At 41.7% G+C, this 15,794-nt stretch overlaps 1 protein-coding gene across 1 annotated transcript in view; it reads left to right on the top strand.

Annotated features, from left to right (window-relative positions):
- The window catches only part of LOC126354088 (luciferin sulfotransferase-like), a 270,156-nt gene that overhangs the window by 102,628 nt on the left and 151,734 nt on the right, over positions 1 to 15,794 (top strand). Inside the window, exon 2 of the mRNA XM_050003473.1 lies at positions 7,257 to 7,468. Coding sequence (XP_049859430.1) covers positions 7,264 to 7,468 — 205 coding nt within the window. The 5' untranslated portion in view covers positions 7,257 to 7,263. The remainder of the gene's footprint in view (positions 1 to 7,256; positions 7,469 to 15,794) is intronic.

The raw sequence follows: 15,794 nt of genomic DNA, 5'->3' as shown, positions 1-15,794 counted from the left end.
CACAAAATTAAATAAAATAATGACAGTACAAAATTAGATATGGCTTACTCGTAGTTTTTGTATGCTGCAAACAGTCGTTATTTCCGCTTTATGCCACACTAAATTTCTGTTTGCAGATGAAACAGAAGGCTTTGAAACAGTTATCTTTCACAGGGCAAAGCCTGGAATATGTTTATTCCCAACATGAGTTGTAAATACAGACGCTTTTAGTTCTTTTTCCTCGGGGGAGATTTCATGTTATCTTCATCGCTACTCGTATTAAGAAATCCCAAACTCTGAATCTGAGCAGAACAAAATTCACGTTCTTTAATTTAGAGTCATGTGGTCCTTACTTCAGATTACCGGGTTTCCTGCCGGCAGAGCATACTAATAAAGTAAACGCTGTAACCGGTTTGCTTGTTTACTTTTCCATCGCAAAGTCAGAGAAAAGCAGTGCCGTGTCGGGCGAAATAAATTATTTTGACTACCACCGCAAAAGTTACAAAAGTACCGAATGAATGCAAAATATTACGGAACTAGAGATCGTACAAAAAAAATACAAAATGTGGTATTTCCCGGGAAATATGGAGTAGTTGGGAACCCCATTTGGATATAATGAAATACATTGTTGCTGTCGTAAATAGTGATATGCATCATTTTTAGCTTTGTTATTGGTTCGCTACCTGCGTTCATGTTATATGTTGAATGTAATTTGGTGCCAAATGCATTATTATCGTATATATTGGTAGTATCTTCTCTGGGAGAAAGAACAATTTGTGCTACCGAAAGCGTACCTAAACAGCGCTGCAGAACAAAGCCATAGTTTCACACAAAGGATAGTAAGTGATGGGTGGAATGACGTGACACAGAAAACTGAAAATAATGAATCGTATGTTACGGTTCAAGACACCTGATTGTTAGGTTGGTGTAGAAGTTCGCAATGTTTGTGGTTTTGCATCCTGATATTCCGTTCGCTATGAGCTGTTCTATCAGTTGTTATTTTTTTATTTGTAGTCCACTGTTGCTGGTTGAGTTTATGTATTGTTATTTTGTCATTTGGAGATAGTGAGTGGAGCTAGAAAATTGAGTGCCACGTGGTGAAAACGGAACATTACCGATGTACTATTCTGTTTTTCATTAGAGGAGTGACAGCACCGGAGGCAACCAAAAACATTTGCGCCATGTATGGGATAAAGCTATTGCACGAAGCACGGCAAGAATATGGTTTTCTAGTTTTAAGGAGGATAGTTTTGACATTAGTGACTCTTCACGTCCAGTAAGACCTTCGGGGTTTGATGAAGATCGTTTAAACGCTTAGTCCACAACGATTCGTGTCATTGTACCCGTGAATTTTCAAATGTTATGAAATGTGATCATTCCACCATCGTGCTACATTTGCATGCAATGGGGGACGTTGAAGAACCAAGTGTCTGGGAACCGCACGTTCTAAGCCCATATCCAACAAATCAGCAGTTGGCCATATGTGGATCCCTGCTTGCTCGTCATCAGTTGGCCCTTAAGAACCACCTTCCATTCCTTTACTGTGTAGTTAGTAGTGACGAAAAAATGTGTGGTTGGGCTGCCGTAAGGAAAACAGACGAATGGTTGAGCACAAATGAAACAGCAACTCCACGTACAAACATCTACACTCATCCACAATATATGTTATTAATCTAGTGGAACGGCAACGACATGGTGTCCTACGAATTGCTTTCCAGAGGTGTAACCATCACCGCTAATGTTTATTGCCAAGAACTAAGACATGTTGCATTCGCAGTCCATAAAAGCCGACCAGGAGGACTGCGTTACGTGATGCTCCTCCCAATATCGCCCTCATGCATTCTGATAGACTGATAAAAAACACTATACAGGAGTTGAGTTGGGAAATCACTTCGAAAACTTTTCCGCTCTGTATCGAACTTTCAAGGAATCTCCTTTGCCGGCCGGTGTGGCCGAGTGGTTCTAGGCGCTTCAGTGTGGAATCACGAGACCGCTACGGTCGCAGGTTCGAATCCTGCCTCGGGCATGGATGTGTGTGATGACCTTAGGTTAGTTAGGTTTAAGTAGTTCTTAGGTCTAGGCGACTGATGACCTCAGATGTTAAGTCCCTTAGTGCTCAGAGCCATTTTTTGAATCTCCTTTCAGGATGAAGATACGCGAACATCGCTCGATGAGTTCTTCGCCTCAAAACCACGTCATTGTTTCATTCGCTTAATCTAAAACTTACCCCGACGTTGACAGATCTGTAGATAGTGAAAGAGAATATATTATCGACGACTAAAATCTCTGCTTATGTATATCTGTTGTGTTTACTAAACGTTTGGAAAACGGTACGAACACATGCACCATATCAGTACTTTCTCTTTGTCACCTTCCAGAAAGAGATAGCCGAGAGAATTAATGTGAATTGTTTTTCAAATCAAATTATAGCAGAGATTACTTCTTCATGTTCAGTTAAACCTTATGGAATCTACATTTGCTAGCTTTGCTGTAATTAGTACGTGATTAACTACTTTCATCATCAATTACTACTATGGCGCTACATGCAATGAACAACTCTTTACAAAACGCAGAACATACCTTATTTTGGACGGAGTGTTTGGAAATTGCCGTTACAAACTTCTTAAACTTGTACAGGCGAGTTAGTACATAAAGTTTTGAATAGGAACCAATGTCCGGAAACGTACCGTTTCCGTTCAACGGTGGTTTCACTTAAGTTGTTTGTGAGGGATTGAGTTAGGCGTGACGCAGAACAATTACTGTGTACCAATTAACGAAACACCTGCTTATCGTTTAATCACATTTGTTTGTATTAACACTAAAACACTACATGTTTAAATTATTCCAGACCAAAAAAGGACCCAGCATACAGTAAGTACAGAACAGTACTCATACAGTACAACAATGGCTCGCTGTGTCGACCACCTACCTTGTTCAGACATTGTACTTATGAACCATGTGATGGTCACAGTCTCCATCCCACCCGGTCTCTCTTCAGTTCTTACTGCAGCGCCCAGAACTCGCGCCAGTATAACTTCTTCTGTCTCTACAGGAGTCTCCCAAATTAAACTTTACAAAGGAGGTGACCGTCTAATGTAGTACACGTGATCATGTCTACCCTATAGCATACCAGGCCAAGAAACTCTGAGGTATTTCTCTTCCCTTCAGCAGACGTCAATGTGTTACAAATCTGAATAGAAACTGTCGTCGAATGGAAACGGCACGTTTCCGGACAGAGGTTCCTGTTCGAAATACGAGGGACCTTTCATAAATAACGCACTGGCTTGTATTACTGTGGATTATTTGATGCTCCAGCAATGAAAATTACGTCTGATATATATGGAGTCTTGGTGAAGAAGCACGTGTTTTTGTTTGTTCGCTGCATACTCTAACATAAAATTGGCGAGAGGTAGAAATGGTCTCTGAAGAAGTACCGGGTACTATCAGTGTTTAAGACAGAGGTCTTTGCACAGCAAAATCCCGACAGAAATGCTCAGTGCGTTAAGTGAAGTTTGTGGTGCATATACCGTGAATCTTAGTACTATTTCACGCTGGTTAATCTTTCTCGTGTTGATCGTGTGAACGATAATGCAAGGCCCTGAAGGCCAACAATGTCAACAGGTGAATGAAGTGCAAAACATGTGGCAGACGCTCCCAAAGAAGATCGTAGTACGCTTGTGAGGAGCTATCTAAAGCCACGGGAATTTCCCCCAACATCAGTATGCCGTATTTTGAAAAACGATTTGAAGAAGAGAGAAATTGCTGCGAGGTGTGTCCCACTCTGTTTGACTGCTGAAGAAAAGCAGAAACGCCTGGACATTACAACTTCACTCAAACAACGATTGGATGGTGAGGGTTAAGAACTGTTCTGTCGAATTGTGCTATTGGTGAAACACGGATAAAAGACTTTGAACTGGAGTTGAAATCTCAGTCCAATGAATGAAGAACTTCAGATTTTTCCCGTCCACAAACATTTTGACGCTCTCAATCAAATCTCAAGTTAATGATGGTTTTTGCTTACAATCGACAAGGAATCGTCGCGACAGATGGAGTCCCGTGTGGTACAAATACCAGAGCAGGGTACTGTAACTTGACGCAAAGAAATGCCCAAAATACTACCCAAGCCGCTCGATGCTGGGCCACTATTTCTCCTCAACAATTCTTTCCCGTTCATCGGCACTGTTGTAGCCCAAAAACTAGGCGAGTACGGACGGGAAGTGTCTTCGCTTCCTCTCTACAGCCCGGACTTGAGTCCACGAGACTTCTAATTGTTCCCTAAGTTGAAAAAACTTATGCACAGTCGTCGTTATGTTTCCGTGGAAGTGCTTTCTACCACCGTATCCAGTGGCGTCCCGGATGGGACAGCAGAGCTTCCGAGACGTTTGGATTCAGTTATAGTGAAGCAGGGAGACTATATTGAATTACTGTAAGGAGATATTAAAAAAAGGGCTGAGTAAAAAAGATAGTGCGGTTTATTTATGAACTGTCCCTGTATTATGTACTAGCTTCCCACTAAAAGTCGTACAACGTTGTAACGGAAATTCCCGATAACCCTGTATTGTTCGTTAATTTCGCAAAATTCCAGAACGACTACTGTAGTTAACCCTTTCGTTAGCCGTGGGAAACATGCTCCCCACAACAATGATCTCGGTCCTAGTCCCGTGGGATTCACAGTTCCCACCTCTGTACGGTTCTACCACCTAGTGAACAGTATAGGGTACTACTTCCAATCGGAATTTCCCGCCATTTTTGCTGTACTTTCGCGCAGCAGTATTGTATAGCTGAGTGTTGCACTGTAGAGGAGCCTTTCAGTGCTGTTTGCGTGACATTTTGTGATTTTTTCCCGAAAGCTATAGTATAAGGTAAATAGTTTTGATTTACCCACATTTATGAAGGAAAGCATGAAATTGGAACAAGGAGAATTCCAGTTTGAAACAAAAGGAGCCATTTCTGCAGTAAAATGGATTGAAAACCGTCCAGTCACTTTCCTGTCCTCAATGCATGACTCATGAGAAACAGCCACAGTGAAAAGGAATAGCAAGGATGGTACTAGTACAGAGATTTCTTGTCCTGAAGTTGTGGCAGAATACAACAAAATTATGGGTGGTGTCGATAAGTTTGATCAATTACGAGAAAGATATGCTATTGGCAGACATTCTGCAAATTGGTGGCACAGAATATTTTATTTCCTGGTGGACGTCGCGGCAGTGAACAATTTTATCCTGTGGAAAATAAATAAAAGAGAAAGTGGACAGCATGATCAGCTCACATACAGGATCCATCAAGCCAGACAATTGATCGCTGGCTTCTCATCCCAAAAAAGGCGTGGACAAAAACCTGTATTTCGGGCAAAAATGGGTAAAGTACCTGAAGACTTTCGTCATGTGGCTGTAGGGGAGAAACCTAACGGACGTGTCGTGACTGTAGTACCAAAGCTACGGAAAAGGGCACTCGCTGAAATGTACATATTGTCAAATGCCACTTCGCTTAGACCAATGTTTCAGAACATTTCATGGCAAGTAATGGTGAACAATCATTGTAACAAGAGAAGCACGTTTATCAAATAAATATTACATATATGGAAAAAGTTGTTTTTGTCATTTAACTCCAAGGGCTGTGGGAAGAATACTTCCCATCTTGTTGTGTGAACTCACTTTCAACAGTTGGAGGAAATTTGATCTTCTGAATGATAAATATACCCATCTGTTAACTACTATCTGCTCTCCATTCATTTAAAAAACTGCTCAATAATTTTGCCAACGGAAGGATTAAAGGTGTTTCTGAACCACTGACACAACGTCATGACAATATTATACTCTGTGAGTAGGCTGTATAGGTTTTTTATTGGTAACGCCACGTAGCGCTCTGTATCAAAATCACTGCCTGTGCTGTGTGCAGTCTGTGGCTGGTTTGCACTGTTGTTGGCTATTGTAGTGTTGGGCTGTGGCTGTTAACAGCACCTAGCGTTGCGCAGTTGGAGGTGAGCCGCCAGCAGTGGTGGATGTGGGGAGAGAAATAGCGGAGTTTTGAGAGCAGACGATCTGGACTTGTGTCCATCAGAATGAGTAAATTTGTAATACTGGATATTATGAACTGATCATATATATATATATATATATATATATATATATATATATATATATATATATATATATATAATTAAGGTAAATGCATTCTTTTTTCTCTATCAAAATCTTTCATTTACTAACTTTGCCTATCAGTAGTTAGTGCCTTCAGTAGTTAGAATCTTTTATTTAGCTGGCAGTATTGGCACTCGCTGTATTGCAGTAGCTCGAGTAACGAAGATTTTTGTGATGTAAGTGATTTGTGAAAGGTATAGGTTAATGGAACTTACCCTTAGAAAAGTTAAACATGACTGTGCTTAAACTGGCACACAATATTTTTAGCGCAACGCAATCTGACTTTCAATAATCCCTACAAAAGAATGGCCCTGACTAACGTTAACCTATACCTTTCACAAGTCACTTACCTCACACAAATCTGCGTTACTCAAACTACTGCAATACAGCGAGCGCCACTACTGCCAGCTAAATAAGAGATTCAAACTACTGAAGGCACTAACTACTGATAGGCACAGTTAGCAAATCAAAGATTTTGTTAAAGAACAAACAATGTATTTACCTTAATAGTGTTCATATTTCATAATATATATATATATATATATATATATATATATATATATATATATATATATATCAGTTCATGATATCAATTCTTACAAATGTACTCTCTCTGATGGACACACGTCCAGATCATCCGCTCTCAAAACTCCGCCATTTCTTTCCCCACATCCACCACAGTTAGGGCTCACCTCCCACTTCGCAACGCTACGCGTTGTTAACAGCCCAACAGTACAATAGCCAACAACAACGCAAAGCAGCCACAGAATGCACACAGCACAGCCACTAATTTTCATACAGAGCGCTACGTGGCGTTACCAACAAAAAAACCTATACAGCCTAGTTACAACACTTTTGAGCATATCATCGGCCCCCGTTACAATTATTCATGTCAGAGAAGAGACAACTGCGCTTAAGACTCAAACCTCCGTGCCGTTCTAGGCATAGGGCATCATCATAGTAAGTGCATGAAAACGAGCGGACATCATTGCCACTTTGCATGCTCAACTGCATTCGTTTGTCAGTCACTTTTGGTACCATTTTTAAGACGTATTCGAGCAGCCGCTGAGGTGTTGTGCTTCGGCTGGGAAGGGGAGTGTGAGGAGTGTCTGACTGTGGCTGGTTGCCTGCCGGCAGGCGCGCCATGTCGCTGCAGCTGGAGCAGCTGTCAGAGCCTGCGGCGCTGCGCCTCGCCGCCGCCTGCCGCAGCAGGGTGTACCCGCCGGGTGCGTACCGGGTGCGGCCCAGCGGCTGCATCGTCACCGACCTCTACCCGCAGCACGCGCAGGCACTCAGGGACTTCGACATCTACGAAGACGACCTCTGGATCGCCTCCTACCCCAAATGCGGTAGGTTTCTTCTGACTATTCACTACACAATGTCTACGCTTCCTGTTACGGGCATCTGCGTCCGCCCTTAAATTGTTGTCCCTGTTCTACAACGAGAAGACCACGTCAAGTTCCATAACCCCATTACCTGAAAAGTTCACTCGATGCAGGAGGGGTCTGACTGCCTTATCCAAAATTCTTGAAAAAGTAGTGCACTGTAGAGCAGCTTCACACCTTTGTAAAAATAAAGTTTTAAGAAAATGTCAGTTTGGTTTCCAGAAGGATGTTTCAACGGAAAATGCTATACATACTTTCCCTAATGAAATATGAAATGATTTGAGTAACCGGAAGTCACCTGTTGGGATTTTTTGTGATCTATCAAAGGCTTTTGATTGTGTGCTCTAGATACGGTCAAGTGCTGTGGTGCGAATGGGACAGTGCTCAAATGGTTTAGATCATACCTAACTGGAAGAGCGCAGAAAGTTGAAACGAGCAGGTCACATGATATGTATAAAAATTGGTGACTTCTCAAACTGGGGAACAATCAGGAATGAAATGCTGCAAGGTTCGGTCTTGGGTCCTCTGCTGTTCTTAATATATATTAATGACTTGCCATTCTATATTCACAAAGATGCAAAGCTGGTACTTTTTGCCGATGATACAAGTAGAGCTATCACATCCGACAGACAAGAAGTAACTGGTGAAATTGTAAACGATGTTTTTCAGAAAACCATTAAGTGGTTCTGTGCAAATGGGCTCTCATTGAACTTTGACAAAACACAGTATATACAGTTCCACATAGCAAATGGAATGACACCATTAATAAATATAGACTTCGATCAGAAATCGGTAGCTAAGGTAGAATATTCAAAATTTCTAGGTGTATGCTTTCATGAGGGGTTGCACTGGAAAAGAAACACACTGAGGATATGCTGAAACGTTTGTGTTCAGCTACTTATGCTATTAGGGTCATTGCAAATTTTGGCAATATACATCTGAGTAAATTAGCTTACCACGCCTACTTTCATTCTCTGCTTTCGTATGGCGTCATATTCTGGGGTAACTCATCACTGAGTAAAATAGTGTTCATTGCACAAAAGCGTGTAATCAGAATAATTGCTGCAGCTCATCCAAGAGCATACTGCAGACACTTTTTTAAAGAGCTAGAGATCTTCACTGTAACCTCACAATAATATATTCACTTATGAAATTTGTTATTAACAATCCGAACTAATTCAAAAGTAATAGCAATCCGAACGAATTCCAAAGTAATAGCAATCCGAACGAATTCCAAAGTAATAGCAATCCGAACGAATTCCAAAGTAATAGCACAACACTAGGAGAAAGGATGATCTTCACTACTCAAGGTTAAATCTAACTTAAGCGGGTAAATTATGCTGCCACAAAAGTCTTTCATCACTTACCTAATAGCATCAAAAGTCTGACAGATAGCCATACAGCATTTAAAAGGAAATTATATGAATTTCTTAATGGCAACTCCTTCTACTCATTAGATGAATTTTTGGATATAGTAAGTCGGTAATTTCCCCAACCCCCACAAAAAAAGTATTAAGTGTCATTTAACATTTTGTGTAATGTAATATCTTGTATAGACACCTTTTATTAACCTGACACGTTCCACATCATTACGAAGTGTTATATTCATGATCTATGGAACAAGTACTAATCTAATCTAATCTGATATAATGAGAACACGTGTCTCCGTTTGTCCATCGATACTCAAGAATTTCTGAGAAAACGACGTTCATAGTTTTTGAGGCACTTTTCCTCCTTTTAGCTAATACGTATTTCAAGCGGAGCGGTTGCAAAGAGAGTGAAACGTCCCCTTAGACAAATTATACATGACTGTGCTTAAACTGACACACAATATTTTTAGCGCAACGCAATCTCACTATCAAAAATCCCTACAAAAGAATGGCTCTGACTAACATTAACCTATAACTTTCACAAATCACTTACAGAAATCTTCGTTACTCAAGCTACTGCAACACAGCGAGTGCCACTACTGCCACCTAAATAAAATATTCAAACTACTGAAGTCACTAACTACTGATAGGCATAGTTAGCAAATGAAAGATTTTGATAGAGAACAAACAATGAATTTACCTTAATAGTCATAATATATATAGCAGTTCATGACATCCAGTCTTATAAATTTCAAAACTCCGCCATTTCTCTCCCCACATCCACCACTGCCGGCAGCTCACCTCCAACTGCGCAACGTTACACGCTGTTAACATCCATCTGCCCAACACTACAATGGCAGAAAACAATGCAAACTAGCCACAGACTGCGCACAGCACAGCCAGTGATTTTTCATACAGAGCGCTATGTGGCGTTACCAATAAGAAAACCTAAACAGCCTAGTTACAAGAGTAGCGTCGCGGCTTCACTTATTTTTGCTCACCATGTTCGAAGCCAGATTATTATTTTCATTTTTCTTCTCCGTTTACCTACCAATGTCCGTAGAAGATTACTACACAAATATTGTCCAGTGTATATTGAAATAACAACGTCTTTATTCACCTACTAGCTTTACGTCTGGTGAATCAATTAAACATAAAACAATAAATAATTGGTAAATATATTAACAACTCTTTTCAATGAAAATTGTGTAGTGTATTGTAAGGCGACCTTTTATATTATTATGTTTAGCTATTGTTATTGTTAGAAAAATCTTTATTCAGTCGGTCGTCGAAATTTTGAAATAAAAGTTATTGTGGATGTCACGTAATAAATATTTCGCGTGAAGGGCTGTTGCGACACAGGCAACGATCGATTGTGGAAACTAGGCCCCTGAATCTTCACTTAAGACTTTCTGGTTGATAGGCCGTTGTCGAAGTATAAAACTCTCCCCTTACGTTTCGTCTCCGACTGCGGGAGACATTCTCGGAGGTACAGCGGCGAATTGCGAACTCGCGGAATCGCTGATTATATAGGCAGTACAGAAGGCGCCACTGTCGGTCACGTGGCGTCAGCTATAAGATTGCCTCTGGTAATGCCAACGTTCTCGATTGAAAGTAATCGATCGTCACGCTTGCGGTGCGACGCTGATATCCAAATTTTATCCAGTTTAATACCTTCGTCTATCCTCTTAAAGTTATTACGGTGTTTATCAATCTATATAGCCTCTCTATACATGCGTGCGTAATAATGGGAGGTTTTTGATATGACGCTCGTCTCGCTGAATTTTATTTCATGATCACCTTTCTGGAAAACATGTTCCACTACGGCCGATTTATCCGAGTGACCCATGCGACAATTCCTCTTATGTTCAACAAGACGGGTATTCACACTTCTCTTTGTGGTACCGATATAAACCTTTTCACAACTACAAGGAATTTTATATATCCCCGGTGTAGCCAAAGGATGTCGTGCGTCTTTTGACGATCTTAAATATTCTTTTATTTTCCTGGTGGGTCTGAAAACAGTTTTCACCCCATACTTGCTTAAAAATTTCCTAATGCGATCTGTGACCTTACTAATGAACGGAAGAAAAACTTTGCCCTTGGGCGACTGCCGGCCGCGGTGGTCTCGCGGTTCTAGATCGCAGTCCGGAACCGTGCGTCTGCTACGGTCGCAGGTTCGAATCCTGCCTCGGGCATGGATGTGTGTGATGTCCTTATATTAGTTAGGTTTAAGTAGTTCTAAGTTCTAGGGGACTGATGACCACAGCAGTTGAGTCCCATAGTGCTCAGAGCCATTTGAACCATTTTTTTGGGCGACTGTTGATCGTCGTTGCTCCTGATTCTCTGTCTAGAGCGAAGTGCTCGATCTATATCCTTGCTAGATTAGCCATTCTTCACGAAAGTTGACCGTAGATGTTCAATCTCATCTTTTAAATAAACAGCTGCACAAATTTTGTACGCCGTGTTTACCAAGGTTTTCATTACACCTCTTTTTTGACTAGGGTGGTGATTTGAATCCTTATGTAGATAACGATCAGTATGTGTGGCCTTTCTATACACTTTATGGCCCAACGTTTTTTATACTTCGACCACGGCCTATCACCTGGAAGTTTTAAGTCAAGACAATACCGTCCGTGAAAGCTTACATTGTATGATAAGCCACAGAATATTATCAGTAATGTTATTAAAGAATACGGCCGACTGACTATCTCAAATAAGAGGGCACGTACATTCGCAAATGAGTGGTAAAAGAAAAAAAACGAAAGCGTTAATATTGTGTAGGAAATGAGTCTTAAATATAGTTACGCCTTTACGTACTCAAACGTATGCGAACATACGAACAGGATAGAGGTACGTACATTTTGAGTGCAATCATCCCCCGTGGCCTGGATAAAAGAATTACTGTTAAATGCATTTATTCATCTTAGAACGTAAAGGCGTGGTCTGCAAAATTAAATGAAAAGAAAGACTGCAGGTTCTGAATGTCGCGGCAAATATATTGAAATTGACGGTAGCGGCTACGAAAGGAAAAAGATGAACACATTCACGTACCTCTATTGTTGAGCAGCGTCGCAGTGAAGATCGTCACTTCCATGTAACTTCTCTGCATAAAATGAAAACATTAGTAACAATTTTCCAGAATTTCAGGAGCTGGGACCCATGGTATCACAAAAGACGAAATCGCTCTCCTTCAAAATCACTTTAATTATTTAACCCAATCTTATCAGTAAGAAATGGCCCAACACTTCTTAACACTAGGACAGGATAGCAGCTGAAGGTAGCTTATTCTAAAACTAATAAACGAAGAGCGTAAAGCTTTTTTGGTTCAGCAAATGCCTTACGCATTAATCTCTGGTAGTTGAACTAGTGTCTATATATTCATAAATTTTTTTATATAATTCCTTAATAGTATCTTGTTTCTTAGTCAACTACAGTCGCCAGTTTTCCGTGAAGGGATGGTCTGCCGCGAAATTATTGCCAATGCTTGAAATCTTCAGCAGTGTTAACGACACTTATTCTTCGGAGGAGATTATACGAAGAAATGTCGCCACGGCAAATCTGTCCTTACGTGATGCTCGTGGTGTTTGGAATTTCTCTGTTTCATACTCTTCTTCGATTGGAGTCATTCAAGAGAATGCACCAAATCTTCCTGAAGTATAAACATAAGATTAAAATACACTGCCGGGAAAGAAATTGTTTTATACTTTTAGAGGTATACAATTAACTCAAGATTCTTTTAACAGTGCTTATGGAGTACGTGAAACAATTACATCTACAGACAAATAGCACAAGCTGTTCTGAGGTATCAGATATCAACCCATGCTGAAACACCCATATTAGTACTTGGTGTAGCAGCCACTGGCGGCAATACAGGCCTTGATTCTGGCATCCAGTCGATCGTACAGATGACGCTTGTTGTTCTGCGATATGTTAAGCGCCGCCTGCTCGACCTGTTCAGGCCGTTGTGTAAGAGTTGTTGGTTGACGAGTCACACGTGTCACTTCTCATCCCATCATATCCTACATCGAGCTGGCGAGGGAAGGTGCTGCACATCTTACAGAGCACGTTTGAGTTGCACGGACAGTACGTGGCTGAGATTTATCCCGTTAGAAAAACAAATCACCTTCACGATGCACGAACGGCAAAAGAACGGATCTAACAACGTTCTGCAGGTGGCGACCGCTGGTTAGCGGCCGCTTCAGAAACCCCAAATGAGTTGTAGCTTATCGCTCCCCAGACCATAAGGCCTGGGATTGGACCAGTAAGTCTTGGACAAATGCATTCTACGAGACAACGCTCATCAGGTCAACGTCGTACCCGCAAACTACCATCATTTGCCTCTAGGCAGAATGTGCTTTCATAGCTGAAGACCACAGCGCGCCATTCCAACTCCCAAGCGATCCTCTGACGGCACCAGACGAGCCGGGTTCCTCGATGCTGTGGCGTGAGGGGAAGACGGGCTAGAGGTGTGTCTGCCCGTAGTCCCACTGCCAATAACCGGTTCGCAACAGTTCATGTGGACAAGTCTGGGCTCAAGAGCCCTCTTACCTGTGCTGTGGTAACTGTGCGGTCTGTCCCTGTTGTCCATGCAATACGACGCCCCTGGCTGGTGCCTGCGCTGCGTGGACGTCCAGAACCTCCTCTGCGTGTGTGAGAATGTTCACGTGACCACTGATACCAGCATCGTTGCACAATTCACACAGTGCATACAACTTCTGTGGCAGTTCTCCGTAAGGGACGTCCCACAATTCGATAAATTTCAAACTTGGTCAGCAGGAAACACGAGTGCGTCTCCGTGGCATGGTTCCTGCCTTTTGGCAACGAGCATTCGCTACTGAAAGGCAGACACAGATGGCGCTCTGGTAGCTGTCCCACTTCACTGTCTGTTGGCGGTCGACGTTGAAGTCGTTATCACTACATCCACTATACACCAGAGAGCATATACCGACATAGGGTCAAAATTGACGTCGTCTTTCCAGGTATACTAATGTTTTCCGGTTCTGTATAAGAATTAATAACAGAATGAAATCAAAATTTAAAAAGATTGTAATCCCTCAAACTACAATAACTACTTATATTATATAATATAGGTATCACACTTATTATGATATCCATCTGAAATATTACAATTCATATATAGCCCACGTACCCCCATCCTGATAGAAAACAATCTGCAATAATCTTCTATGGATATGGGTAGACAAATGAAAATAAAATAAAATAAACCAAATAGTCCGCCCCAGGTAGCTAAGTGGTCAGCGCGACAGACTGTCAATCCTAAGGGCCCGGGTTCGATTGCCGGCTGGGCCGGAGATTTTCTCCGCTCAGAAAATGGGTGTTGTGTTGTCCTAATCATCATCATTTCATCCTCATCGACGCGCAAGTCGCTGAAGTGGCGTCAAATTGAAAGACTTGCACCAGGCGACCGGTCTACCCGACAGGAGGCCGTCGTCACACGACATTTCATTTCAACCAAAAAAAAAAACAAGAATCGGATTTCGAACACGAGGTTCGAACTAAAGCAATCGCAACGATAGCCACTGTACCACTATTATTACTGAGAGTAAAGCTCGCTAAAAGCACCGAAAATGCTTCCAAAATTTTACCGACGTCTTCTCAGAATGAGTCGAGTATCTACGGAATAGCTGAGACACGTGTCAACTTATTTCGAATCTTCTTCCTCTAAGCGAAATTTATAGGAAATCAGGTTGTGGCAATTGCCTCATTATCTTCGTACGAGTGGTACACCGATGTGCCAAATATAGCGTGTTGTAACGCATTTGGATCGCTGTACAGCAGCGCTGCTGCCTAGAATGATCCCAACTGCTTAGAATTATTCCAGTTGTACTTCATAGGTTCCAGGAGCTTTGTGATACCAGATGTCAACTCACAGGTCAAGCAGTTGATGTGATTTACGGCCGACGATTTGCCGGCCAGGATTTTCCACCCGATAGCATTCCATAGTTATACCATCAGGTGCGTTTGGTAGCTAGCACATCAAAGTCAGTTCACTATCCTAAAGCGACTGCAGCACGACTCTGGTGGTCTTGTGACATGGACAGTTATCAGTCGCAGCATTGTTCAGTTATCAATCGCAGCATTGTTCACAACAATGGTCACTAAACCCAAACTGGTCAAAGTGCATCCGATAGCTACCACAGGACCCATGGAAGAACAAGTGAATGTCCCCCAAAGTATAGAATTGAACCGTGCCCTGGGGATAGTATATTTAACGAGTGATCAGAATGTCTTCGGTCCACGTTTAGAACACACTGACCGTTTAAATTTTAAATAAAAGTCATCATAAATGACGGACAAAGACTACCGGCATCAGGAGTCACCCTCGTACTACCAACGGCCTTCTCACGGTGGGCGGAGGAATTGACAGTGATTAAGGGTCACTCTCTTACCGTTGGGTTGTGAATCTACCTCTAAAAGGCGGATAACTCAGTAGCGTTAACAACACGAGGATGAAGAAGACTATGGAATCGGATACGCATAATGTGGATACACACGAAATGTAGCCTGTACTTGAAAAAAGTGCCCTGATGATGTCTCCATTGGTAATAGATTCGGCACTATACTCCATTTGGATCCACACGAGAGAATGAACAAGAGGGCGGTAACCATGAGAAAAAGATGGACTAACCAACGATGGCATAACATTTTATGAGACGTACCATGGAACGTGAGAAATCTGAATATGGTAGGAAAGCCAGAAAGTCTTGAAAGGGAAATGCAAAGACTCAGTCTAGATATTATAGGGATCAGTAGAGTGAAAGGCAAAGATGAGAAAAATTTCTGATGAGACGAATATGGGTTAGTATCAACAGCAGCAAGAAATCGTATACGATTCGTTGGTATAGGAAAGTATTGTATCTTCCTCTCTAAGCTGTGTGGTTCTTTAGTGAGTACAC

This window comes from Schistocerca gregaria, chromosome 3 (assembly GCF_023897955.1).
Source record: "Schistocerca gregaria isolate iqSchGreg1 chromosome 3, iqSchGreg1.2, whole genome shotgun sequence".
NCBI classification, from domain to species: domain Eukaryota; kingdom Metazoa; phylum Arthropoda; class Insecta; order Orthoptera; family Acrididae; genus Schistocerca; species Schistocerca gregaria.
Note: the sequence above shows the minus strand (reverse complement) of the source record. Positions and strands in the feature narration are given on the sequence as shown.